General features: G+C 39.1%; 1 protein-coding gene and 1 long non-coding RNA gene across 11 annotated transcripts; one reads left to right on the top strand and one right to left on the bottom strand.

Moving 5' to 3' along the window:
- The first annotated feature begins 7 nt into the window (after nt 1–7).
- Nucleotides 8–21,744, top strand: LOC121360075. 8 transcript variants are annotated; one of them, XR_005956154.1, is made up of 6 exons: nt 9–204; nt 3,659–3,738; nt 4,470–4,511; nt 4,620–4,776; nt 5,814–5,887; nt 9,536–10,840. It is a non-coding gene; the product is annotated as an uncharacterized LOC121360075 (long non-coding RNA). The 8 variants fall into 8 exon arrangements; XR_005956149.1 differs by having other exon boundaries at nt 10–614; XR_005956153.1 differs by lacking the exons at nt 4,470–4,511; nt 4,620–4,776 and adding an exon at nt 1,775–1,870 and having other exon boundaries at nt 8–614.
- UCHL5 (ubiquitin C-terminal hydrolase L5) lies at nt 9,405–26,197 on the bottom strand. 3 transcript variants are annotated; one of them, XM_041479555.1, is made up of 11 exons: nt 25,692–26,197; nt 24,278–24,341; nt 22,096–22,201; nt 14,674–14,799; nt 14,530–14,591; nt 14,322–14,452; nt 12,920–12,983; nt 11,642–11,744; nt 11,111–11,224; nt 10,848–10,946; nt 9,405–9,531 (listed from the first exon to the last, which is right to left on the bottom strand). In XM_041479555.1, exons 1-11 carry the CDS (start codon nt 25,771–25,773, stop codon nt 9,487–9,489), a joined length of 996 nt encoding a protein of 331 aa, XP_041335489.1. In that variant the 5' UTR covers nt 25,774–26,197; the 3' UTR covers nt 9,405–9,486. The 3 variants fall into 3 exon arrangements, with proteins under 3 accessions (XP_041335489.1, XP_041335490.1, XP_041335491.1); XM_041479556.1 differs by lacking the exon at nt 11,111–11,224; XM_041479557.1 differs by lacking the exons at nt 22,096–22,201; nt 24,278–24,341; nt 25,692–26,197 and adding an exon at nt 18,737–19,212.
- Between the last annotated feature and the right edge of the window lie 6 nt (nt 26,198–26,203).

Below are 26,203 nucleotides of genomic sequence, written 5' to 3'. Positions count from 1 at the left end.
CCCTCCTTCCCTCCCTCTCCGCACCACCCGCCCCTTCCTGCGCCCGCCTTCCCCCGCAACCGGGACGCGACGGGACGGGACGGGGAGAAATAGCCGAGTCACGGCCTGGAGCCCGTGAGGGCAGGGCAGGGGAACTATCGCCCGTCTCGGGCAGGGTACCTCGCGCTCCGCCAGGGACGGTCTCCAATGCCTTCCTCCTTTCAGGTGGGGTCTTCTTCCCCCTCTCAGCTCCTGTTGTCATAGATAGCGGGCTCGGGGGTGGAGGTCGAGGCTTTTCACACCAGGAGTGGCTCCTGGGGAGCGCTCTGTGTTTTGGGAGCTTGCTGTGGGCCCCCGCCCGCCATTTTCTCTCCCTCAGGAACCTCTGTTGGTGGACCCTGCGGTTGACTCATACCATCACAACTTATTGCCTCAAGCCGGTTACTTTTCTGACTTCGGCGAAAAATAACGCAAATTAAGTTCCCTCCTACGTGGCCGTGCAGGGCAAAGCTTTCGGGGTTTTGCCCGCCAGTCCCAAGTGAAGGCGTAGAGATGAATTCGGTACTGGAGAAGGTCCCCCGTAGCTTTGTGTGCTGCAGGACACAAATCATCCTTAGCTTTAACCAACACCACAGGTAAGGTGTTTGGGGACGCTCCAAGCTTTCCTGTATCACATTCAGAACTAGTTGGCATACAGAAGAAATTTTAAAACGCAATTATAGAATGTCTTGCAGTCACTCGAATTGCAGCATTTACTAAGCACGTACTGATTGACAGTTTTAAATTACAAAAGTTACAAGAGGTAGTTATTTAGCATCAGGATATTTCAAGGCACATCCACTTGATGCCTGTTTATGAGAACATGAAACATTATATGGTATAAAATACTAAGGAAGCTGTATTTAAATTAAAGACCAAAAATAGTATTCAGTGGTCCTGTTTTATTGCCCATCTATTTTATCATATATATGTCCAGCTAGAGACTCTGTGGGATCAGTCCTGCTGTGATGCCATTGTGCAGGATGCTGTGCAGGGAATCACTGCTTTTCTATTTTCCGTGTATAACACTGAGGAGCACCCAGTGTATTAATGTCAGTCCAACATCTGAAGTGCAGCATTGCATGACCTGGAAATACAATATAAATAGGACATTGTCAAGTCACAAGTAGCCATGCCCAGAGCCAGGGACTTGAGAGAGCAGGCCTGCAAAAGAAAACTGGGTTGTGACATGTAGACAGAAGACAGAAATTCCTACACACAGGGAAAAACTACACTGGGCAAGGTTACTCTTCAGCTCCTATTTCTGACTCTTGTACTGACCATAGACAGATTTTCATTAACTTTACAAGAAATGTGCTAGTAACTAAAAGTGTTAGTTCTATCTGTTTTACTAAAGAAATAATCTCTATTATTTAGGCTTTTCCACCAAAACAACCTTAACATGTATCAAGGATCAGTGTTTAAATAAAATATTAAGTATTAAGAAAAGCTATTAATTTCTGAAAACTGAGTTTTCTAGCCACAGTCACAGGCATAGAGATCTTATGAACACAGAAGATCAGGATATTTACAAAGAGCACCTTTGACTTAGCAAGAGCTTTACGATGAGCTAGAAAATAAGTGTAAATTGGAAATGTCCAAGGTAGACTGGACAGGGCTTGAAGGAACCTGGTCTAGTGGAACTTGTCCGTGCCTGTGGCAGGGTTTGGAACAAGATGAGCTTTAAGGTGCTTCCAACCACTCTGATATTGTGTACCACAGAAACTTCTCAATCAGCAATTGCCATCTTTTGCAGACTCCTCTTTAAATGTTACAGTAGAAATGTGAACCTTGTTGGAGTTGTCAGTGTCCTGATCAGAAGCAGAAGATGGCATTAGGAATAGCTAAAATGGTAGGTGTTCTTTGCAACCTTGGTTTAATGTCACAGAGGCTAGAAATGGTCAGGGCCTGAATCCTGTTACTTCCTAGTTTCTAGCAAGCGATTGCACAGCGTTCTGGTGTTCTGTTCAGTCTGGGTTTTAATATTCCAGTCTGGGGACTTCTACCACTTGGCCTTTTGGTTCCTTATTGTGGAAAGGTTTCATTTTTCATGTAGTTTATGTTTTCCCTCAACATTTAATTGTATTACCAGTAGGAACATGCTAACAACAATTTTCAGTAGCACAGCACAGGTTACCACAGTAATACATGGTTGAAATTTAAAGAAGTGGGATATGAAATCACCTATTGTTCTTATTATGTAACTGCACAGATGAGCACTTGAATTCTCAAACCCCACTTTAGACTTCCATCAGAGTCAGGCTTTTCTAATGGTTATTCTTTGCTATATTTCCTGAAAGTTCATAAATTTGTAGATGAGCTTGTTCTCTTGCTGGGATCTGATCCCCCTAGATAACCTAGATTATTTTTAGTGTCTGCCTTCCCCAGCTATGCAGCATTTCTTCCTGTGTGATACACTGCTTTTAGCATTTGAAGCACAAAATGTTATTTGTCTTTAGGATTACTGTTTTCAAATATCAGTTCAGCTTATCATTAAATCGGCTATAATTCATCTCCACTTGTTTACATTGTTCTTTCTTTTATGTTCCTAAAAGCCCACAAGAATTAGTTTTTATTCTACTGCATATAGTCTCAATTTTCAATTCCTTTCTCTCTCTCCTTTTTCCCATCCGAAAAGGGATAATGTGTAGGCATGGTTCTAAGATCTGACATTTGTGGCCACACTAGTAATGTTCTTCAAACTATACATTAAAAATGACTCCCCATTTTAGCCTCTATGACTGAGAGAAATACCTAAAATACCAATGTAACTGTCAAATGGTATCATCTCACAATTCAATTTTTATATTACTCCTTCTATATAAAACTGCTCTAGAACTGTGGTACCAGGATAGCTGTCTTTAAAAAAAGAAATGTGTATTTTTTAAATGTCTTGGCAGTATTTCAGTTCGCTATTTTAGTTAGCAATGTGACTTGTCAAGCTGATAAAGGAAAAATTCTCATTTTGAAACCTGTGATATCAGAATGGAAGGCAAGATTGAAATACTTCTCCAGGTGGCTGCAAGCATGTCCTTGTTATTTCACACAGAGAAAATTCTAAACCACAGATAATAAAAAAGAAAATCCTTAGCACTTGTATATGCTTGACCATCATGTTAAATAAACTGACCATCACATTAACAAAACCTAAATTCCTGCACTTTTATAAAATTCCATTGACAAAAAGCAGAAGACTCAATCTATCCAACATAATCATTGAAAAAAAAATCTAATGCTCGTTAAAGAGCATGCTGAATGTCATCCAAGCCCATGGGATACAGATGCAACTATTGGAGCTAGTTTTACATGCTTATTTTAAATAATAAAACAATGTTAGCCAAATACAGCCTTACACTGGGGACATGCTCAGTATCTCCAACACAACACACAGGGTTTTGGTTTCCCTTGTATAAAAGAAGCCTGGAGCATCTAAAGGAACGTGAAGTCCATGTGTAAAATGAGTGTTCCTCCTTGAAAGCTTCTCTCCCAAGCATTCACAAGTTTACAATTTGCACAAATAATTAATACTATATAACCCACCAAATAGCAGATTTGTTGAAAAATTTTTTTGCAGTTCATTGATGATGTTCATAATAAATGTGTAGAATATCAATACAATTATTAACATTTGTGTTTCCAGCATACTTGGAATGCAAAGGTCTATGTAAATATACCCTCTGACTGCAGCTGCTGTGGGAAAAAGAAGAAATTATAAGGAAGGTAAGAAACTTGGTTTTGATGATTTCTCATTAGAGGTTTCACTTCCTTAAGCATCCCATCTCATCATCCTCCTGGTCCCACTGGTGTTGTGGGATGCAGAATGCTGATTGATGAGTACATGCCCCAGATTCTCCTCCTTATTGCCCTTTTTGCTTACGTGTCATTGACTGCTTTGCTCCAATCCCAGACTTTCCAGTGTCATTCAGCACATCTCCTCTCTTTTTGGGATAAAAGTTTTGAAGCAACAGAAGTACCAGAATTTGCAGCAGAGCAAGTCTGTAGTTCCACTAAGCAGAGCAAGGCAGAGCCAGTACTACACCACACACCACACTCCAGTGCCCTCTGCTGAAGTAACCATCTCCTTGGCTTCTGAGTCCCCTTGGGCAGGGGCAGGAGCCTCTGCCAAGTGCTGTGTGCTGCCACAACTTTATCTTGCACTTGACTTCCTTGCTGTATTTCCTTTCCTATTCTGTCTCAACAGAAAAGCAGAAGTATGACCCCTTATTTCCTTTCCTTGCTCCAATGGTACTTAAGTTAAAATTTGTTCTTTTCCTTCATAACATTACTGCATCACATTTTACAGCAGCCTCTTAATGAGCTTAGGAAGGTAACATAATTGTTTATCATCCCAACATATAAGGCAATTATATTTTATAAGAATTCCAGTGCATGTGTGTATAAAGCTGAAAACCACCTAAATGAACAATGTAATTTTTGTTGCTTTCTGGCAGGTTTACTCATGTACTATAAAACTGGGAGAAAATGATAGACAGGTGAGGTGGTACAGTTAGTACCTTTGCTTAGCTGCATGTAAAGCCATAGCCTTTGCAGGGTAAGCTAAATTGTAAAGGTTAAGCAACTTTTCATGTTCACAATGCAAGGAGCAGCAAGATGAGGAATGGCCTGGCCTCCTGTTCCAAACACTGCACCTTGGGCATCCTCCACTCTGATGCTGTAATTACATTATGACTCAAGTGCCATCTGAATAATTTTACCAATGAAATTTCCCAGGGAAAGCACTCTTACCACACGTAAAAGGTAGGACTGTCTTAAATCTCTTTAATCACATCACATTTCTGCAGTAAATGTGCTGATGATGTTCTGGAATTATTCTTGCTTTGTGTTATCCATAAAGACTCCAGGTTTGGTACTGGTTTGGTTTGAGAACACCTGATACAAGACAGGACTATCAGTTTCCACAGGAAAATCAAGAGTCAACCATAGCTAATCCTAACACATAAATAATTGCATAAAGCCTGTTTAGGTGTTTTTATATTAGTGTGGATCTCAAGGAACTGCTGCTTATTCAGATCTCAGTTCTCAGAGACTTTATTTTAAAAAGTATGTTGTTCAGGAAGTTGCAGAGGGACATGTTTTTAACTCCTCAGTGGCTTTTCAAAAGAGATATGTAAACAAAAACCAATTTTCTAATACACAAATATATATATGTAATACACATATTTTTATATATGGAGCTGCGGCATATGCTGGAAAAACAGGTAAAAATATTATTTTCAAAGAAAACCCATCAAAATTTGTTTAGGTACGCTGAGATTATTTTTTGGTGATCATAGCTGTATGGTAATTTCTGTTAGTCTTTTACCAGATTGTACATATCACGTCTTCTTTGTCAGGCACACATGCAATTCCCCACCTTTTTAATAAGAATTTCCTCCTCCAATTTTAAGTTTCTTTTCAGCACAGTATTCTCAGTTTCCTGTCATTTCTGTACTGGTAGAAAGCTGTTACACATCATTCTAGCAGTTCGATTTCAGCAGGAAACACTGAAATTTCTGTATTGTAAATGTACAGTACAGTTTGTTCCTGTTGTGTATGTTCTTCTGGTTTTGGTAAATTTTCATCAAGAATTACATCATTAATCTTAACGCTTAAGGATTTTGTTTTAATTTGGTATTTCAACTATTCTTTTTTTGAACTTTCCTAAGAAGATTACAGATGTTGTAAAAAGAAGTTGCTATCTTTTTATTGTTTATAAAATATTTTTTCACACTTTCTTGAAGGCTTTTATAATCTAACGTGCCATAATGATGTTCCCTACTCTTGTTTGAGTCTAGCAGGTGAAAGAAGCAACATCTACAAAAGAAGAAAAAGGAAAATCACTGAAAGAAATGCCTAAGTTGAGTGAAAGGTAGTAATACTGGAATTAGCTCTTATTACCAGACAGAAAGAGATAGTATTTGTGGTTTGGTGAGTTAGCTATTTTTGATGTTGTTTTTCTACATAAGCTACTGATATAATTGCTAAAGAAAAAACAGTGAAAATATCAGAACATCCTGTGAGCACATATAGAGCTTACATTGTGTATACATTTTTGAGATATTAAACTAATTTATTTTTTGCAAGTGTCACCAATTTCTCAGAGATGAATCAATTCTTTTTATATGCTCATTGAGGCACACAGAATGCACAGCTCTTAGCCTGTTAACAAATGCCAGCTATTTTGAGAAGCACACTTTCTATTCTGTTAGGGAAACTTCTTGTTCTTGTACATACAGCCACAGTATCTCCAGTCTGTTTCTCCCCAATGTTTCTGTGGCTTTGCTAGGCAGATGTGTTACCTGCATGAAAAATATGAGCCATAAAATAACTTACCTTCCTTCTGAAGTCCTTAGTTTTTACAATTTGAATGTAGTTGGACTTCAGCAATTCAGTATCAGAAGGTTGTTTATATAGCAGTTTGTTACAGACTCTCCCAGGCAGCTGTTTTTCTTATTGTTTCCATTAACATAGTGCTCTGGGAAAAGAAAAAAGGAAAGAAAAGGAGTGTCCTGTATTTTCATACACAAACCCCACCTTCTCCTTTGACTTCCTTCCACAGGAAGCACATAGGCATCTATGCAGTTATTTGCATAATTAATAGACAAGATAAAACTGTTTCTACCCTACATTGATGAGCCAAACACTGAAAAGCAGTTGAGGGCAAACAGATTAATTCACTGATCTCTTGGGTGTATCTGCTAAAAGTCACAAGGTTTGGGAGGCAGAGGCTGAAACCAGCTGTACTGGGTTTGCATGGCCTGGGTTTTGGTAGCAAATATACTACCAAATAGTATGTTGGGGGGGGGGGGGGGGCTATAGGGGCAGCTTCTGTGAGAAGCTGCTAGAAACTTCCTCCATGTCTGGCAAAACCAATCCCTGGTGTCTCCAAAGATGGAGATGATGCTGGCCAAGGCTGGGCCAATTAGAAATGATGGTAATGCCTCTGTGATCGCAGATTTAAGAATAAAGAAAAAGTTGTGCAGTTGTAATTGTGGCCAGAGAAAAGCAAGGTGAGAATATGTGAGAGGAACAGCAGACATCGAGAGGCAGTGAAGGAGAGGCAGGAGGCATTCCAGGAGCAGGAACTGAGATTCCTCTGCAGCCTGTGGAGAAGACCATGGTGAGGCAGCTGTGAATCTGCACCCCATGGAGGTCCATAGGGATGCAGCATTCCACCTGCAGGCCATGGAGGAGCTCCATGCCAGAGTAGGGGGATGCCTGAGAGGAGGCTGTGATCTTGTGGGAGGCTTAGCAATCACTGAAGCCATCAGTGTGTTACCAACATTTTTCTTATGCTCCATCCAAAACACAGCACTGCACCAGCTACCAAGGAGAACATGAACTGTATCCCAGCCTCGCCAGGATCAACTTCCTGTCCAGCTCTGCATTCATGTGATGCTGTCCTAATATACAAATAACTGCCTTTAAAGCCTAGACACACATTATGAAAAAATGGTTCTACAAATCTGGCAAAAAAGTAAAAAAATTGCTAGAAGTTTGATGAGAAAAACATTCATAATACAACAGAAAACACTAGTTTTGAAATGTTCTACTTTGGCATTAAACAGCCTTTTTAAAAAACAAAGCATTTTTCACTTACACATTAGAGTAACACATTTTGTTAAAATTTGATCTTTACATCCATCATTTTTTGTCTGTTCACAAATCCAGAAAGTTTGCTTGCAATATAGTTTCCTAATTTCTGAAACAATTGCTACTAAAACTTGTTGATAATTGCAAAATTAATCATCTGCTTCAGCAACATTTCTTTTCCTTTTGTGCCCAAGCACACCAGTAAGAGGAGAATGAAATGACTTCAGTACAAATTTAAGCTGACCTGTAATATCAAATTGCAAAATTCTTCAAGGATGACAGGGTGCAGCAAGTCATCAGGCTACCACTTAAATAGACAGACAAATGTTTTCAAAAGGTTGAAATAGAGTTTAAAATGTAATTTTAAAAGCAGAAATGTCTCTTCCTCTGCAAGAGGCTTTCTGTGTCCTTGGACAATAATGCTGCAGTGGATTACTAAAGTAAGAAATTCTCACAAGAGTTTATGTTCTCATTAACCTGATCAATTTTGTACAAAACACAGATACAGATCTCAGGTTTTTCTAAAACTGAGCTTACCTTTCCAGCCACAGCAATGACTCGAAGAGTTCCTTCCAGCAGTGTAAGAGCACAGTCTATGTTTTGCTTCTTTGGCCAAAGTGTTATCCTGTTTATATAAATATGTATGCAATGTATACGAAGCACCACAGGTAACAATGTTTTGTATCTTTTTCTTTTTTTCCTGTTTCTTTTCCTAGTCTTTTAGGAAGAAACTGGAAGTTTCTAAACAAACACACGTACACTGACAGTGAATAATTCAAACAGTGTATTGTTGCAATGGCCTGCTCCTATCCATACCAAAATAATCTGTTCACAGCTCACATGCCGCCTGCAGGACACCCAGTGAACTCCATTCCCCAGGCATTTCCTTTGGTCTATGGGACACAGCTCAAGTGTCTTCCACAGCTATGTTGTCATCAACAATAATCTTCCATACACCTTTTTCCTTATACTACTTCTCAAAGTAAAAAAAAAAAAAAAAAAAAAAAGCAGTGCTTTAAAGACTTAATTGAACATATTCCAGAAGAGGAATACCTTATATCCAAGAATATTAACTTCCCAAAGCAATAGTGTGCCTTCTTTCTACTCAAATTTAGAATGTATATACTCAAGTCACAAGGCTGATGACCTTCATTTTGAAGACTTAATTGAACATACTCCAGAAGAGGAATACCTTATATAATAGTGTGCCTTCTTTCTACTCAAATTTAGAATGTATATACTCAAGTCACAAGGCTGATGACCTTCATATCCTAATCATCTTGTCCCATAATAAAATACCACAGAAAAAAGTTTGCCAAAATAAAAATGGGAATATTTATTATCTTTTCTACTAAAGCAATGCAGTTTTTTTTTTGAGATTATACATTGGTCTTTGCAAATGTTTCTACAGCTAAATTCATACTTTTCCATTTTGTAAAAAAATTAGACACATACTTCATAAAAACAAAGATACAGGCTATGTCACCAAATAACTGGAAAGGATTTTAACTGTTAGTAGGGATGAGCAAAGAAAGCTCATGCTTATACTTAAACCTCTGGCATTTGTATCATTATCATGTTCAAGTGGGACAAAATGGGGACATTTTCCTTGCACATTTCAGGGTCCACTTCCCAAGCTTTCAGGCAGACTGTTAAATACTGAATATGACCAGGAGAACCTAAACATTGCTCAGCAGTACTACATGCACAAGATGCAGGGGAAGGAAGAGTCAGACCCATGCAAACAGTACAAGACAAACCATTACAACTGGCAAACGTGCACTGGACAAAAATTGAAGTTTATGAAAAGCTTTATTTGTTGTCATGAAAATAGTATCAGAAGCAAGTAACTGTATGTGTTTTGTAAAGTCATCTTCATTTGGCCTCCTGAGCTTTCTTGGCATTCTGTTTTTCTTTCGCCTAGGAAACAAGGGGAGATCATGTCAAGCTTTGACAAGATGAAGATCATTCTGGAGCTTTGAATGACTACCCATTACATACATTTCTCAATATTAAATATATGCTGGAAAAACAAAAATTTAAATGTAAATTTGGACCCTTCAGAAGCATCCTACTACTATTTTATTAGGTTAGTGTATAAAGCCTTTTAAAAACAAATACAGGTTTAAATAAATTATGCAAAAGAAACTGAGATTACATAACTTCTGTAGGGGAAAAGCACTATTTTAAAAACATAATTTAAACTTTCATTTTTCATACCTCCATACCAGTTTCATTTAACATAGAAAAAACTCTTCCTAATGGGAACATTTTATGTCACAAGAAAACACCACATTCAGACATATAAATGATCAAAATTAAAATCTGAAATGAACCAAGATCTTAGTGGTTTAGATCTTTCAAATAAGTGGAAAAAACCCCCATAAAAGTTCCTGTCAAAATATTTGCAGACAGATTCTCCTAACTTATATCAACCATAAATAGTTCAAATTGGTAAGGAACTGGCACGTACAAATTTACTTAGACTGGGCAAGAAGAGGGGACAACTCAGAAGCAATACTAGCCAACAACTTACTGTCAAAACATTAATTATGAATTAATTCAGGCTGCTGCTTGTTACCATTTATTGAAGTGAACAGAACAGCATCTAATTCGGTGATTAGAATTAAGATCTGTTACCACCAACTCACTGGTAATTTACTTGTGAAAGCAGCTTGATGGGTGTTATCAATGACTTCTGTTCACATGAAACTGGATTAAAACTTCACAAGTTACTCTCTTAAAAACTATGAGCCTGCAAATGTACCTTCCTAAATAAATTCAGCTAAAGAATGTACTCATTAAATAACACACAGCTCTTTTTTCACTACACTAATTCAGAAATCCCTTCTCAGTGAGTATAAAAACAGGGATGCTGCCTCTGGCACTCAAGCATAAGTACACACCAGCACAGAGCTGAGTACAATTCAAGTACTTTACCAGTTTAATTATCTTGCCAAACCTTGCTTATTTATTAAAGTTTTAATACAAACCTCAGCAGTAAATCAATGTTAATGGCTAGATACCTTAGAAAGGGGAAACCCAAGGCAGTAAATGAGCACAGGAGCAGGGAAGAGAGAGGGACCAAATTCCCAGCGCTGTGCCACGGCTGCCACAGGGCTGTGGGGAGCCGTCCCTGACAAAGAACTTGGAAAAATAAATGGCAGGGGCTCTTTTATTTAAAAGAGAAGGTGTAAAGAATCATAGTAATATACTATCAGCTAGGAAATACTCACTTTTTCTACTAATGGTATTAACTGCTGGTGCTCTGCTAGAGTCTTTAACAATTCCATGATGAAAGGCAGGTAGTTATGTTTTCTTCTAATATTTTCAATCTAAAAAGAAATTAAAAGCATTAACAGAATTATTATACAGCTGAACAGTCTTCTAGCCCCCATCCAGTTCCTTCACATTCATTGCACAGCTCCCATATAAATATAAGCTGACTTGATCTTACAACTGTTCCAATAATTTCATCAGAAAAGCAAAGACTACATACCTTATATCTTTTTAATTTTTGGTTCTCTTCTTCAATTAACATCTGGTATTTTGCAACTTCTGATTGTATAGAACTTAACATATTACTACTTTGATCTGTATCCATAGGCTCCTCCTTCCACAAAACAAAAATTTAAATGGATGATGTTACTCCATTTTTAAATTTTACTTTTTCAAAAGCAAGTTTTGTCTCAAGGGTATTTCTATCACAGAAAGATTCATTTTTGTTTACCATTATAGGTACATACCAGGAATTTCTGCAGTTAGTTACAAGCAGGTACTGGGAAAAAAACATTTCCAGCACCACAGCAAATGAGTCAAGGCAGAAAGTCAAAATGACACGGTCAACACTGGGCTGAGTGCTCAGCTCGGAGCTGCAGCACTGAGTGCATCCACACTGTGCTGGACAGATCTCTAGCAATCATTCCCTGCTTTTTTGCTACTGCTCCATTGGGAGCAAGGAAGGGAATAGTAAAGCCATCAGACAGAACTATCAGGGAACTACTTGAGCAATTTAAATTCCATGGCCTACCTCTGCCAGTTGCTGCTGTAGCTCTGCAATCCTCTGCTCATATATCATCTTCCTGTCAGACACAATAGCCATCAGGTTAAACCTTATCTCACCTTCACTGTATCTAAATGAGGAACAGAAAAACAAAACAACAAAGACAACCCACTTTCAAAATTAGTTATTAACATGACAACTCAAAAGCCCCCTCCTTGATTTCATTACATGGAAACAAAATTTTAAATGGGTCTGTTAAATTAAGTTGTGCTACAGATCCAATCTTGTTACAAAATAAAATCAGACCACAAATGAACTCTATCCAGTATGTAACTCCTAATTACCTTCTCTCCCCAAAATTTACTATTCCTGTCTGTGGTCACAAAACAAATACTGAAACTGTCCGAAAAAAGAAAAGAAAACACAACAACAGAACTTACAGAAGATGCTTCACGCAATAGTTTTTACCTTCTCATTACTGTTACATGTTAGAAAATATTGGAGACTTCTCCACACAGTCTGAGAAGTACATTCAACAATTAGACTAGCAGGCCTTTTGGAGGTTAAATTCTCCAAAACCAGCTTGATAGTCCTGTTTTGCTTATCAAAAGAAAATAAGTCTTCAAGCAAAAAATTAGAATTGTTTTCTAAAAATGGCATAAATTCAAAAAAATAAGTCTTCAACCAAAAACTTAGAATTGTTTTCTAAAAATAGCATAAATTCAACTTTTTTTCTAACAAATTTGGGACTGCAGTTTGGAATGGCATAAATTCAACTTTTTTTCTAACAAATTTGGGACTGCAGTTTGGAAACAGAGTTAAGAAGTAGGAAAGTTCCACAGTATGTTTTTCTACCTTAAATTTCTAAGACAAGCCATTCCTAAGAAAAACTTTAGATTTCTAAACACCAGCTGTATGGACAGAATGACTATCTAATAATTTTAAGTGCATAGGCAAATGTTATTCATGGTCATGACACTCTTAGCTTTCACTCACAAAGATCCACAGCTGTGCAACAGATAACAATCTTCTTTTCCAGAGCACTCGTAGGATCTCTCTTCACTACACAGACACCTACTTGAATTAATTATGCAGCAGCACAGTGTATTTGAGATTTATCTATCATCACATTTGCCTCATGTTGGGCAACAGGTTCTCAAGTCACACAGTGATATGCATAAAGAAATGATGCATAAGTGTCATTGCTTAGATATTCAGCAGAAATCCTTTAACTGAAGGAAGTTAAGACAATGGAATTTCAAGCATAGTAAGGTGCTATATTTTAAAGGCATCACGACCATTTACTTTTGTATGCGCTTCTCTATGACGGGCCGCACTGCACTTATCCAATCATCCTGATGGCATGCACCTGGGGAGAACACAGAAAAATATTCATCTTTGCAAAATGTAACAAAGGAATATCATGGCAAAATTTATTTCAAAGTCCACTCATATAATTCAGGCTTATGCAGCAACTTCAGAGTATATAACAAGTTTTCTTTAGCTACTGCAGTCTGAAATTACTCAGGTGGTTTTTCAGGAGGTGGAAGATGTTTTATTAATAACAACAGTTAGATAATGCAGTGACCAAAGCAATGGAACAAAGCTAAATTTGAAGGGCATAAGCACCTAACATTTGTTTTGCTCATAACAAGAAATAATGGGGTGGGGGAAAGTATTTTACATAAGATTTTTATGACACAAGGGAAATTAGTTGGTCTGACAACATTGAAGTAGACAACAAATGAAAACACTACGGACCAGGTACAGCTGTTTAATATTAACTCTTGATTTTATCTATGTGGATGCAATATAATGTTAAAAAGTCAGGCAGAAAGAAAAACCCTAAAAGGATATATGATAGAGAACTTGATTTCAAGATACATGACAGGATACGCACAGGTCATTTCTAAGCTGAAATGCCTCTTTAGCAATTTCAAGACCTTAAAGTAAATTTAGAGACTCATGATCTTGTGACCACACAAATGATGTTACTGTTAGGTCCAAAGACTGTACAGTACCTTTGGACAGTCTAAAGACAAGATAAACCAGCAAGATGTTGCTCAGCCTAAACATAAATAAAATTGTCAACAATTCTGGGAAAACACTCTGGGAATGGAGTGTGGAACATGTTGACAACGTATCAGACTCTAAAGTACAGACACATGATAGGCAGCGCAGAGCTTTTCAAGACTCAACGGGGCACACATATCTCAAGAAAGATTACAAAACAGAAGACTGTCTTACACAGAACAAAGCTATTTTCTTTTAAACCATTAGGGAAACATCTGCTAAGAAGAAAGATGGCAGTGCGTAAACACAAGAATATAACAACATAAAAGAAAAAAAGTGTCTGGAGTCAGCTTTATACATTCTCCTTTTATGTAAACTTGTCTTGCAACAAAACTATCAAGGTTTTAGAAGGGATTGCAGGACCTGATCATTTGATTACTAAATGAAAAAAGAGAAAAAAGAGAGCATCAGAGACATGGAGGAAACAGGGAGAAAATTGTATTTTCAGACCAACAAAACTAGAACAATACAAATGACTGCAAGGAACAAGTACAAGCCTACAGCACATTCAGAAAACTTTCAAAATATTCTTTATTTTAATAAATAATTTGCTTTGAGCCTATAACATATGACCAATTTATTGCAAAAAGCCATTGTTAAATAAAAGATGTTCAGCAAAAATGTAAAATGTTACCTAAATCAATTGGTCCTTCCCTTAAGCCATCTAGCTCATATAGTCTCCCATTAACAGGAACATAGCTTACGAAGTGAAAGGCATCTTCTTCCTTTGCTGAAGACTTTGCATCAAACTCAAACATCTGTTGTCTGCAAAGAAAATTTTAAAACCCCTGAGATTAAAAAGGATTTGCTCAAATTTTGGCCAGATTTAAAACATATGTTACCTGGCAAAACTGTTGTGAACTTGCCGAATCACTTCTGAGTTGCTCAGTGCCAAACCTTTCATCTGAAAGGAAGTAACAAAACACCTGTAAACCACCACAGCTGTAACACTGTGACACTCAAAATGCAGAAAACTGGTCACTCACTGCAGCATCAAAGCTTTGGGAAAATTCTTTAAATTCTGACAAGGTCTCTCCTAGATGAATGTCTTGATGAGCACAGTTTAACAGCACACTTACTATGGCTTGAGTTGCACAGGCATTATTTATGACCTAGAAAAAAGCATGGAGAATTTGGTCAGCACTGGTGACAAAAGTTCACTCCAAACTGTGTTTGCTTTTGTTACACACACACACACACTTTTTATGCTGATTCACATTAGAGCTGCACCCTAACACAGACTGGATTTGCTGCCTGGATAGCTACAGAAAAGTCCTTGCTAGGATAAAATCAGCTCTGTGTGGCTGTCATATACAATTCACAGATAAAACTCATCTTTCACAGCTGTCCTCCACAAAGAACTGTCATTCCACTGCCTCACCATCTCTCTAAAGTGATTAATGAAAGGCGTGGAAGAAAGGCAAAAATCCTTGGATCCCTGTGGAAAAACACACAGTAATATTCAAAGCAAGCTGCCCAAATTGTGTTACCTATCTAACAATTATCAATAGATTGTGTTATAGATTTTTTCAGGCCAATCAATTATCAATTGATTGGCCTGAAAAAAAAGTCAACTCTCACAGGAAAAGTCCTTCAAATAATCAGATCTCCTACTAGGAGTAAGAGGTCAAAAAAATTTAGTTTGAAGCAATAAAACACATTATGGAACTTAAAATTTTTATTAAAAGGTTTTATTGGACAAAAAATTTCAAGTATTCTAGGGATAAATTAGCAAAAGTGTTCCAAGATGTAGATACTGTTCAAATGACGGTTAGCTGAATAATATACTTGTCTAATATAACTATCCTTCTCAAGTTAAAGCTACTAGTTTGATATTTCAGTGTTAAATATTCCACTTTTAGAAAATATAAACAATCCCCTTTGTATTAAAGCCATGTCTTTAATGTTGTTTACTAATAACCAAACTAAAACACTGTATTTAAAGAAAGAAGCTGCAAAGATTATTAAATATAATCTGAGATTTAACTAAATGCACTGTAATCAAATGGTATGAGGCCATAATACAAAACTTTATATTAGCAGTTTTTTTTCTCAGAGAGCTATAGGTTAGGAAAGAGTAATGTATCATTAGTCTTTGAGACTATTTTGCAATTGAAAATGCTACTTAAAACTTCCAGAGAGGATGTGCCTTTCATATAAAAACATGAAAATTAGTTCTGGGCCATGAATGTGAAACCACTTCCAACAAGAAAGGAAAAAAAAAAAAAAAAAAAAACAAAAGAGAAATCCCAAGCAACCTGCTTTACAATCAAGGCTAGTCCTAACAAAGGAAAACCTAGTATAATAAATACTAAAAGGCTCATCATAAATTTATTTTCTATACTTCAGGGTGTTCTCAGTTCAGATTATGTATATATGCAGATGGTAAATAATAAAGCATTTCTTAATTTAAGAAAAATACAATCTAGTTGACTTAAACAGTAATCAAGGGAGTCAACTACACATACAGAAGAGATTACAGCAGCCAAAACTGAAATTAAACCAACTGCAGGTACACCAGCTAAGGGTTAGAATACACAGATGGAAAATGAAGGACATACAAGGAAAATCCATCCAGGGCAGCAAAATAATGAACCAGCAGCAGAAAAATTCAAACCACCAGACCAGCAGGATGGCATACTTTGAATTACACTGTAACACAGGAAAAAGAACTAAGAACTGAAGACTCTGAGATACAACTAAAGACTGTTACCAGAGACAGTGGTAAAGTAGTGCTAGGATGAAAGCAGGGAAATCTCAAGTGGCTCAGGGTGGATGAAGCTGATGCAGTGTAATTGAGCTGACAGGGAAGCAAGAGAAGGCACTGACACCTGTGCTGATGCACTGTAAGAACAGTGCTGTTACAATGAAGGCAGGGTCACTACAGCAAATTGTATTTGTAAATGATAATTAATACAGGGCATTACAGGAGGGACAGACTAAATGGCAATTAATTTTGCTGAAAAATCAGATGGAACAACCAGTTGCTATCTTTACAGACAACTCAATAATGGCTTCAAAACAAGGAAAGGGAGAGATTTTGTGCCTAGAAGCAAGATCAACACTGAAACTACTGAAGAGCAAGATACAAAAGCTTGAAACAGAACATAGAATCAGAGGGAAAATTAGACTTTGCAAAGAATTAATGGGTTCATCAAATATTGGCCTTCAAACATATTTTGTATTCCAACTACATTATGAAACAAGTCTGATGAAGTATATAGGGACCAAGCTAAACAAAGTCTCACTGCTAGAAAACACTATAAACACTATGCAAAAGATGTATGGATCTGAGAGCAACAGCCTCCAGCTGTTGAAATGAAAATACATTGTAGAAATACATTCTAGCACTTCAGTCAAGTGAGAGGCAGAAGTCCAGGAAAAGGCAGCAACAACAGTCCTGTAGCAGAAGAATAGAAGGAAATGCAGGTGATGTGCATAAAAATCCAGTGTGCTCCTGGATGTAGATGACACAAGAGAACACCAAGATGGAACAAGGGAATCTCTAGCTAGTGCTGGCTCACAGGCAGGGTGAGGAGGGCAGAGTGATATGATGTGACTGCAGGACCAAATGCAGGCAAGCGTGGGATCCATTTGTCACACAGCCACAGTGCCATCTGTGCACGCAGCCAGTTCAGCACTGCTCCACACACAGCCTGGAGAATCCTCCAGCATACCATCTCTAATTCCCAGTGTATCTCTTACTTAGGGTGCCTCAGCATTAGCAGAAAACATTCTTTGCATTTAGGTAACGTGATAATAAATGCAGGTTGTTCCCAAAAGATTTCTATTTGGACTTGAGGATTAAGAGGATTTTCTGTATCTGTCCAGAAATACCAACATTTGCCTGGGTATTTCTATCCAGGAAGTCTTGGCAAGGTATTAGATTGATCAACACACAAGACTCCAATCAAAGCAGACACTCAAAAGATTTTGTAGGCAAAAGTTCAAGGTGTATTTTACAATACTTGAAAAGAAAACTGTAACAAACATACACAGAAATGTATCAAGAGAAGGTGGACCTATCCCCAGGTGAAGCTCAGCTTAAACTGAGGAACCACTTGATTAGGCTACTCTCTAAGTAAGATGCATTACTTCCTAAGCATGCACCTTTCTCTAGGGATCAGATCTGACCTTCTGGGTCAACTTTAGACAGAAGCACTTTAAATTATTGACTCACATCTTCTACCTGATGGATTATGTATTTTGTTTATCAAAAAAGTTGTGGACAAGCTTGTGCTGCAATTGGTAGTATAACCAGCAAATCCTTGGAACTCACTTACTGAACATTCCAACATTACAGAACAGTTGGTTTTACAGAGCTCAACAAGAAAAATTCAGCATTAGCATGAAGGTGCACAATTTATTCTTGTTTAGAAACCCAACATAATTTTTTCCATTAAAATTTTGTTGGAGTAAAGATATAACCTTTCTGCAGCTATACTCAGTTACTGAAAATTTTCTGATTTTTTTCAGGTCTTGAAGTTGTACTTGTAAGTTATCTGTTATCCCAAACTTAGCTTTAACACAGATATCTGGTCTATCTTAATGCTATCAAATCTGAAAAGGTCATGTAAGTTTGAAATCAATTAAGTACTGGAAATGGAAAAAAATACATATACTTCCATTAGTACCATAAACATAACTAGAGACCAATGGTTTGTTATTAACTATCATTTATAAGACATTCCTTCTGAAGGTATTCCCAATTAATGAAGTTAATGTTCTGTCATGACAATGCAAAATAAAATAAATACAAGGCACCTAGGAAAGGCAGGATACCAATAGTTCCATACTAAAAGCTGAAGAATTTAGTAAACTCAAAAGAAGTAGTTTCAGATCTGCAACAACGGCATTCTTTTTTGTCCAGGGACACTTCTGCAGTGCTCAGCAGAGAATGCAGCTCCTCTAAAGAGCGTGACAGGAGCTGAATACATTGAGCAGCTGTAATCATGTATCCACTGTGTGTGAAAACAACAGCAAGGGCCCACTGAAGCAACACAGAAATCAGGAAATTGAGTTAAGGCTGAAACTGTATCCTTAACTCACCTCATGGTGCCTATGTATCCTAGCTCAAAGGGTATGTAAGATCATCCAGAGTTCTCTGGCCTCAACTAGAGGACCAAACCATACCTAGGCATAACAGGGAGGCCAAATTTAACATGAGTGCACATAAAAGTGACCATTAAAAAACACCCCTTTAATATGCATGCATACAAGACAGACTTCAAAATTCAACCCCCCAACAGTCATGATATAACTTGGAGCAAGATCTAGTTACTATTTGGAATTCAACCACAACATCACTATGGAAGTGGAAATGAGAAAAATGGGAGCATGCACAAGCTTCTTACCAAAACTGTGTTTCCTAGTTCAATTTTAAAGATGTTTTACTAGACAGTTTGAGAGCTGTAGCCTTTTACCTCTAAATAAAGCTCCCCACAATGAAACAATTTTTAAGACTGAACACGTAATAGAGTTGAACAGAAACAAAATTTATCTCCTCTACTCAACTCTTGATATATTAACAGTAACCTTGTTGTGCTCACACAACAAGGATTCAGGAAGACACTTGAAAACATGCCTGCAGTAAAACCAATTGTACCAAATGTCTTTAGATGGGAACATTTAAAAGAAGAAAATGTGTGATAAAAGAAAGAGAGGCAAAGACTTGAGATTTTTCAGGCTCCAGTGTCATGACAGTTTTGAAGATCCTGATCAACAGATCAATAACCTTAAATGTCATAAAAACTGCCCTAACCAATCTATTTGTTCTGGGGTTTCAGCCTACAAATGAATATAGTGTAATTTTACATGATCCCTTTTGTAATGAAGAAAAAAGTCTTCTGGAAAGACCCTCAAAGCAAGCATAAAATTTGGCTTAAAACATACAGAGGAAATCAAAAATACACATGAACCCAGTTGCACGACGGCTGGGAGGACTTGCTCTTTCACAATACAAATACTCAATACTAATACTCATCTTGCTTTGTGCTCCTGGGTGACTCAGAAGGATCCAGACTGTGGTTTAGAGAAGTGCAGTAACTTCAGCACTATCATAAAGAAACCCCTGCTCTCTCACTTACCTGTTACCAGTTTTGTCCTACAGACTTGCTGAACAGACACATCTCAGTACAGCAGAGAGCAGCCCAGATACTGTGCACAGGAAACTGCTGGGGATGAGCGTCACTGGCTCACAGGATTTCACTGCACCCTGCTCTCATCAGCAGCAAATCATAAAATCAGACACTTGCTCAATAAAACTCTAAGTCCTCAAAACATTGCTTGTCAAGTTGGATCTCTAACCCAGACTAATTTTCTTCAGTGTGAAAGTCACCAGAGCTAAACTGGTATTAAACAGATTCCTCCAAAATATCCAAAGCAGTTTCTTTCTGTTGACTTTTAATAACAATTTCTCTGTACCTATTTCTACTTGTTCAGTCACAATAGCTCAGTCTAGGCAAACTGAACTGATATGAAACACAAACATATAAATGCTTTCAAGGAATGTTTTAATTTTGCAAAGCCACTACACTTGATTGACAGATAACAGTAAAAAATGAAAAGATACTACTTCTAAACTTTTTGCAAATGACTTTTGAAACATCTATTCCATGCCATCTAGTGGCCAGTACCAGGCAGTACTATTGTACGAGTCAAAATTTCTAGAAATAGCTTTCCATGCTAAAATTAAGAGTCACTCCAGTACTCCTATTTAAAGGCAGCAGGTAAAAGAGAGAGACAATTAAAAAGGAGGTTTCAGCTTAAGAGCACATTAAAATATGAATGTTTCAAAGTAAAACTATAAAATAAACAAGACCTTTCATTGTTAGCCTTTAATTTTGTGGGGCTTGTTATCAAATCTAACATTATCCTAATTTTGTGATATACATTCTGCAATCTCGTCGTAAAGCTCAAGAAAGTTCCTCTTAGCTATTGCTTTAAACAGTGTCAAGCTTCAAAAAAGGGAAGGGGGTGGAAAAGGCAAAAAGAAGTGGAGCAAGCATTCAAATGCTTTGAAACTTTTCAGCATTCACAAGAACAGCAATTCTAGGACAACCTCAGCTACTCACAGGACTCAAGATGAAATCCCTTGAGTGAGGGACGATTTACCTTCACTTTAAAAAAAAACAAAACAGCATCCTCCAAAGAAATCCCTCTCTAGATTCCAATCAGAGTAATTTCCTCCCGCCATGTAACTACCTTTTGAAAGTTACATCAAGGATTTTCTCTGAGTTCTTTGTCTCACGGCTGTTCTTTAGCTACAGCCCATGGCTACTAACAGTATGTTTGGTTAGGTAGAAATCACAACCTAAACCAGTCTCTATGAGAGCTACCAAACTATAAAGACAATTAGCAAACTGCTACTGATCTCTGCATCATAAAAACAGTGGGCAGTGCTTGGCAGGACTCAAGAGCTACAGCAGGGGAAGAATGAAGAGAAGCAGCATTGAAAAAGCTGATCCACAACAGCATGATTATAAAAAGAACAAAACAGAAGTGCAGATACAGAGTGGCCAGGATGGCTACTTGCATTATTTTCCACATTTCTATACTTTTACCTAGAAGTGTGAAAAGATTTTTTCATATCCTGAAATTTACATTCAAAATTTGCATTTGTGGTGGGAAATAAGAAAAAACCCAACCAAAAAAAAAGCCCCCCAAACCTCCCAAGAACTAGACCATATAACAGTCTTCACAGAAATCCTAATAATTTGCCCTTTGATGTCAATGTTTTGTAATAAATACCCATATTAAATGCTCCTGCTTTCACTCTGGTCACTTTCTCTTGCTTTTCTTTCTTGCAAAAGATGCAGCAGTCTGTTAACTCTAAGAAAAATATCAGTACTACTTTATATTTAATAAAACACAATGGACTACATCAGCTACACCAATTTCCCAGTGATTTCTAATTTAAATTCACCTTTCTGATTTGAATACTTAAAACTTGCATGCCAAAACGGTCTGCAAACCCTTGAAGGAAAGCGCTATCCTACATAATACTGCCCCAGCTTCAGAGCATTTGAGAAAAATAAGAAACAAAAACAGGACCAAAATAGACTTCTTCCAACAAGTTGTTGAAAGTGGTTTCAAAAGAAGTAATGTGCTCATCCTGCTGAGAACATTTACCAAGTCACTTCTGCACAGAAGACTGAGTTACTTTATGGGTGAGGGCTGACAAATAAATAAGAGCTTTATTCTTCCATAGTTGCAATTCTTGTCTGACTTGACAGATCAAACTGATTTGCTTTGGCAATACACAGCTCCTACTCTCAGAATTTGTTGAAGCTATTTTACCTTGCAAAACACTGATTTCTGTGTACATATTAAGAAAAAAAATAGCTTTGTTTTAAAATTAAAAGCTCTGTTTCATTATATAGCTAAAACAATTACTGGATTTCTCATACCTGCTTAGCAAAAAATATTGTATCCAGTCTGGAATCCTGGACAACAGAACCTGCTGGCTCCTCTCCAGGCTGCCACTTGAAGAGAAAAATCAGCCCATGTACTGGCCTGAAAAACAAAATTTATAGTAAAAAGGTCACAAGTACTGATAAAAAATATTAAAATTCTCTGTACTGTAGTTTAGCTGTATGCTGGTATGGTTAATTCTGCTAATTCTTTCTAAATACCAGGAACTTACACTGAAATTTTCATATGTGCTCTTTTAATTAGGCAGAAGACAATTTGGGCTTCTTTCTGTGCTAAACAATCCCAATCTGAATTAGCATTTAGCAACTAATTTTCAAAAGTCAGGACCAGTTTTCCTGGTTAGTGCACCTTTTGTAGTTGCAGAACTCTCATTTGAATTGGTTAGTGATAAACAGCTATCAAAGCATTTGTCAGTCATATACAAGAACAGGAACAAAAGGGTTGGTAATCCTTCTAGACACAAATAAAATGCCCAAAGAGGAGCTCTCCCAAAACTTCATGCTTGGAGTTAGCTCACCAAAAGTAAGAGAAACCCAGTTGTCTCTTCTAGTAAAAGCATGTCTTGCCTTTTGGACTGCATGTCTCGAATAGTAAACAGCTTTTACTACATGTTGCACTGTATTTAGTATTTCCAGAATACAAAAATTTATCAATAAAGGAAATAGGTCTTACAAAATCTTCAGTTACTGTAAGACAAAAACTTATTCATCAACTTAAATCTAAGGTCATCACCAAAAAGAGGCCACAAATGGTTTCTCTATAAAAGACAAACATACACCTGTACTGCACAAAAAACTTTTCCTAAGCTCTGACCAGAAATCTAAGATGCACTTTTTAACAATCTCTCAGTGGACCTGTGTTACAGCACATGCTGCAGTTGAGACAGCCACAGTACACAGAGTATCACCATACAATATCAGAAAGCTTCAACCCACACAGAGTGACACCAAGTCACTTCAGAAGGCTACAAGCATCCACCCTTCTTGTCCTTCAGCCCAGCCTTTTATCCCCTCACGCTGATGCAGTGCCCCTGTGTGCCCTCTGCTCCCCTTGGTGGTTGCTCAGTGCCCCTGGGCACTCCATGGCTCATTGCTGTCAGTGCTGCTCACCTGCTGCTCACAGCTGCACCCACTGGGGATGAGGCTGGGCCAGCCCCACTCACAGTCACCACACACTGTGTGCCTACAGAACTGCTGTTTAGAAAACAAACATGCTTCTATATTCTTTCACTCCCAGTGTTTATACATTGTGTAAAATATTGCAGGTGTAAATGGGAAGGGAGGATGGAAGCTGGCCATCCCTCAGGACTAGAAAAACACACATCTCCCAGGATATGCAAAGCTGTCACTTAATGAACAAACAGGTGAATATTCTGATGGTGCAGACAGCAAATAAACCAATTCATAGGCAACATTTCTGCCATTCAAGTGTTGCTGGTCAAATATCTTCAGTCAAAAATTCTAGAAGTACATCCTTTCTACCAATTCCTGCACCTTTTGAAAAATTAATCCTACAAGTATGGGATATTTGCACAAGATACAAGAGTATGGTCCAGGTTAAATGATATTTTTGTATTAAAATCCTGTATGTAAACATGGGTAACAGTATATTTACATATGGGCATCATGAACAAAACGTTAAAAGAATTAATGTTGCTTAGTGAGGGCAAAATTGTTCCACATGACACCAGTCATTATCAGTTATAAAAAGCCTATTTGCCTTCACATCTATATGGAAAAATGAGTTACAAAGGTATCTAAATACTGGAAAATAATTTAAGACAACAGAGACAACATCATGGGATGTGAGGAGGGAGGGAGATAAAGCAAGGAACAGAAATTCGCCTAAGAATTTGTTAAGAGCTGTAAGGCAAGCTAATGGAAAAATCATTAGAAATCTACTTCCACATTCTAGCTACTATTAGCACTTCTTTCAAAACCTGATTAAACTAGATTAAGTACCAACACATTAATGAAAATCAATTTAACTGCCAGGTATTCCATTAAATCAAAATCATACTGAACTTCTCTAGAAACTGAAGGAAAAAACACAAACACAAAATGCCCCAAACATAAGGTCCACCAAAACCACACCTGAGTTTAGTACACATTCTTTCGGGGACTTCAGACAAACGTGAATAAAAAACATGTGCCTTACTTCAATTTTTCAAAGTTCTCTGGCTCCAAACTCCATATTTCTTCAACTTGTGCTCCTCTACAGCCTGAAATAAGGAAAAAATAAAGGTTTCTTCAACTAACTCATTTAAAAAGGGATGCAGCCAGCAAAGTCAGACTTATGAAAGAAAACACAAAGACATTATGTAATATTTACAAGTAGAATATGCAGGCTATGGAAAAGTCTATCTGTGGGCTTTAAGAGACCTTGATTAAAGAAACCCAAACAAGACAGGCAGAGAAAAATTATTTCAGGCATTTCTGAACCTGTGTACAGTGATACTGTCTTTACAACAGAGTTGCACAAGAAGCAGAGGAGCTTAAGTATCTCTGATCACTTCATGTCCCTCACTTAAGTGTGAACAATACTGTTTATAAAGGCATTATCAGCAAGCCCAAAGCAGAACTTTAAACATCTGTCTCCAGACAAAGACCTACGGTAGTAGATCAAAAATGCTGTACACTCAAGCAAGACATGTGCATAGTACACAGCCCAAAAGGTTCAAATATTTAGTATGTGGAAGTTTCATCTATGAGCTAAATAAAAACGTAAAAGAAGCATGTCTGGACTTTGTTTCTGAGAAAAAGACATGACAAACTATGAATCAGTGAAACACAGAGTAAAATAATTTTGGTTCTTTGGCTGAGAATAACCTGGCTGCTGTAATAACCATATATTCACAGTTTCACCAAAGATTTTAAACGCAATTCAACAGAAAATTTAACATCCTGGAAGGCCAGGCAGCCGCTTGCAGGCTATCCAGCCACTGCCAAGCCCCACAGCTCAGCCTAGGCACACAGCCCTTTCCCCGAACGTCCGAACTACAGGAGCTCTGGAACCCGAACACCTTCCCAGCCTTAAGTCTTAACCTGCGCCAGCGAAGTTCAGATTGGACATTCGGAGGAATTATTTCAAAGGGCTGGTGAGACATTACAATGGGCTGCCCAGGGAAGTGATGGAGTCACCGCCCCCGGAGGTGTTTAAGGAAAGACTGCACATGGCACTCAGTGCCACGGTCTGGCTGACAAGGTGGTGTTGTTGGACTCGGTGATCTGAGAAGCCTTTTCCAACCTGAAGGACGCTGTGACCCTACGCGGCACGTCCGTCCCGCAGCACAGCAACAGGTGCCGGGGCGAGGGCCGGGCCGGGCCGCGCAGGCCGCGCTGGGGCCGGACCCCGCGGTGCCCGCGGCCGGCCAGGGCGGGCCGGGCCAGCGCCGCGGACATCACGGAAGCCACGCTCGCCACCGGCAGCGCGTCCCAGCGCCCTCCCGGCCCCGCAGCAACCGAGCCCCCGCATCCCCTCCCCGCCCGGCAGGACAGCGGGCTCGCACCCAGCGGTGCAGGAACAGCCCCGCGGAGCCCCCACCACCTGCCCGGCCCCGCTCGACCCTCACCGAAGCCCTTGATGAGCTCGGTGAAGACGCCCGGGTCGCTCTCCATGAGGCACCACTCGCCGGCGCTGCTGCCCCCGGACATGGCGGCGCTGCCGCCGCTCAGGCTGCGAGGCCGAGCCGCGCCGCTCCCTTCCCGGCAGGACCCGCGCCGGGCACCGCCATGGAGAGGCGGGGCGGCCGCAGGAAGCGGCGCGCGGGACTGGATCCGGGGCAGCTGCGGTCGCCGGCGGCACCGCCCCGGCCGCGGGAGGGCCGCGCCGCGCCTCGGGGATGCGCTCCGGGCCGGCTGGGGAGCACGCGGCGGCTGCGGGGCCCTCGGGCGGCGCGGCGGGGAGCGGGGCTGGCCCCGACCATGGTTCCATCCGGGCACCGCGCGGGGGGCGCGGCCCCATCCGGGTCCCGGCGATGCTGTCGGGGCGCGGCGGGCGGGGCTGGAGCGGGAGACGCGGATCTCCGGCGGCCGGAGCGGGACGGCCCTGCCCGCCCCCCGCGCGCCCGGAGCGGCCCGGCCG

This window comes from Pyrgilauda ruficollis, unplaced genomic scaffold, assembly GCF_017590135.1.
Source record: "Pyrgilauda ruficollis isolate IOZ18807 unplaced genomic scaffold, ASM1759013v1 scaffold49, whole genome shotgun sequence".
Lineage (NCBI taxonomy): Eukaryota > Metazoa > Chordata > Aves > Passeriformes > Passeridae > Pyrgilauda > Pyrgilauda ruficollis.
This window is presented reverse-complemented; position numbering and strand designations above follow the sequence as displayed.

Excerpts from the sequence above, each read along its gene's own strand:
- UCHL5 (XM_041479555.1), bottom strand. The coding sequence starts at position 25,773 with ATGTCCGGGGGCAGCAGCGCCGGCGAGTGGTGCCTCATGGAGAGCGAC. Across the intron at positions 24,342-25,691 it reads CGAGCTCATCAAGGGCTTCG|GCTGTAGAGGAGCACAAGTT; the intron begins GTGAGGGTCGAG and ends TCCTTATTTCAG. Across the intron at positions 14,800-22,095 it reads CAATATTTTTTGCTAAGCAG|GTCATAAATAATGCCTGTGC; the intron begins GTATGAGAAATC and ends GCTTTTTTCTAG.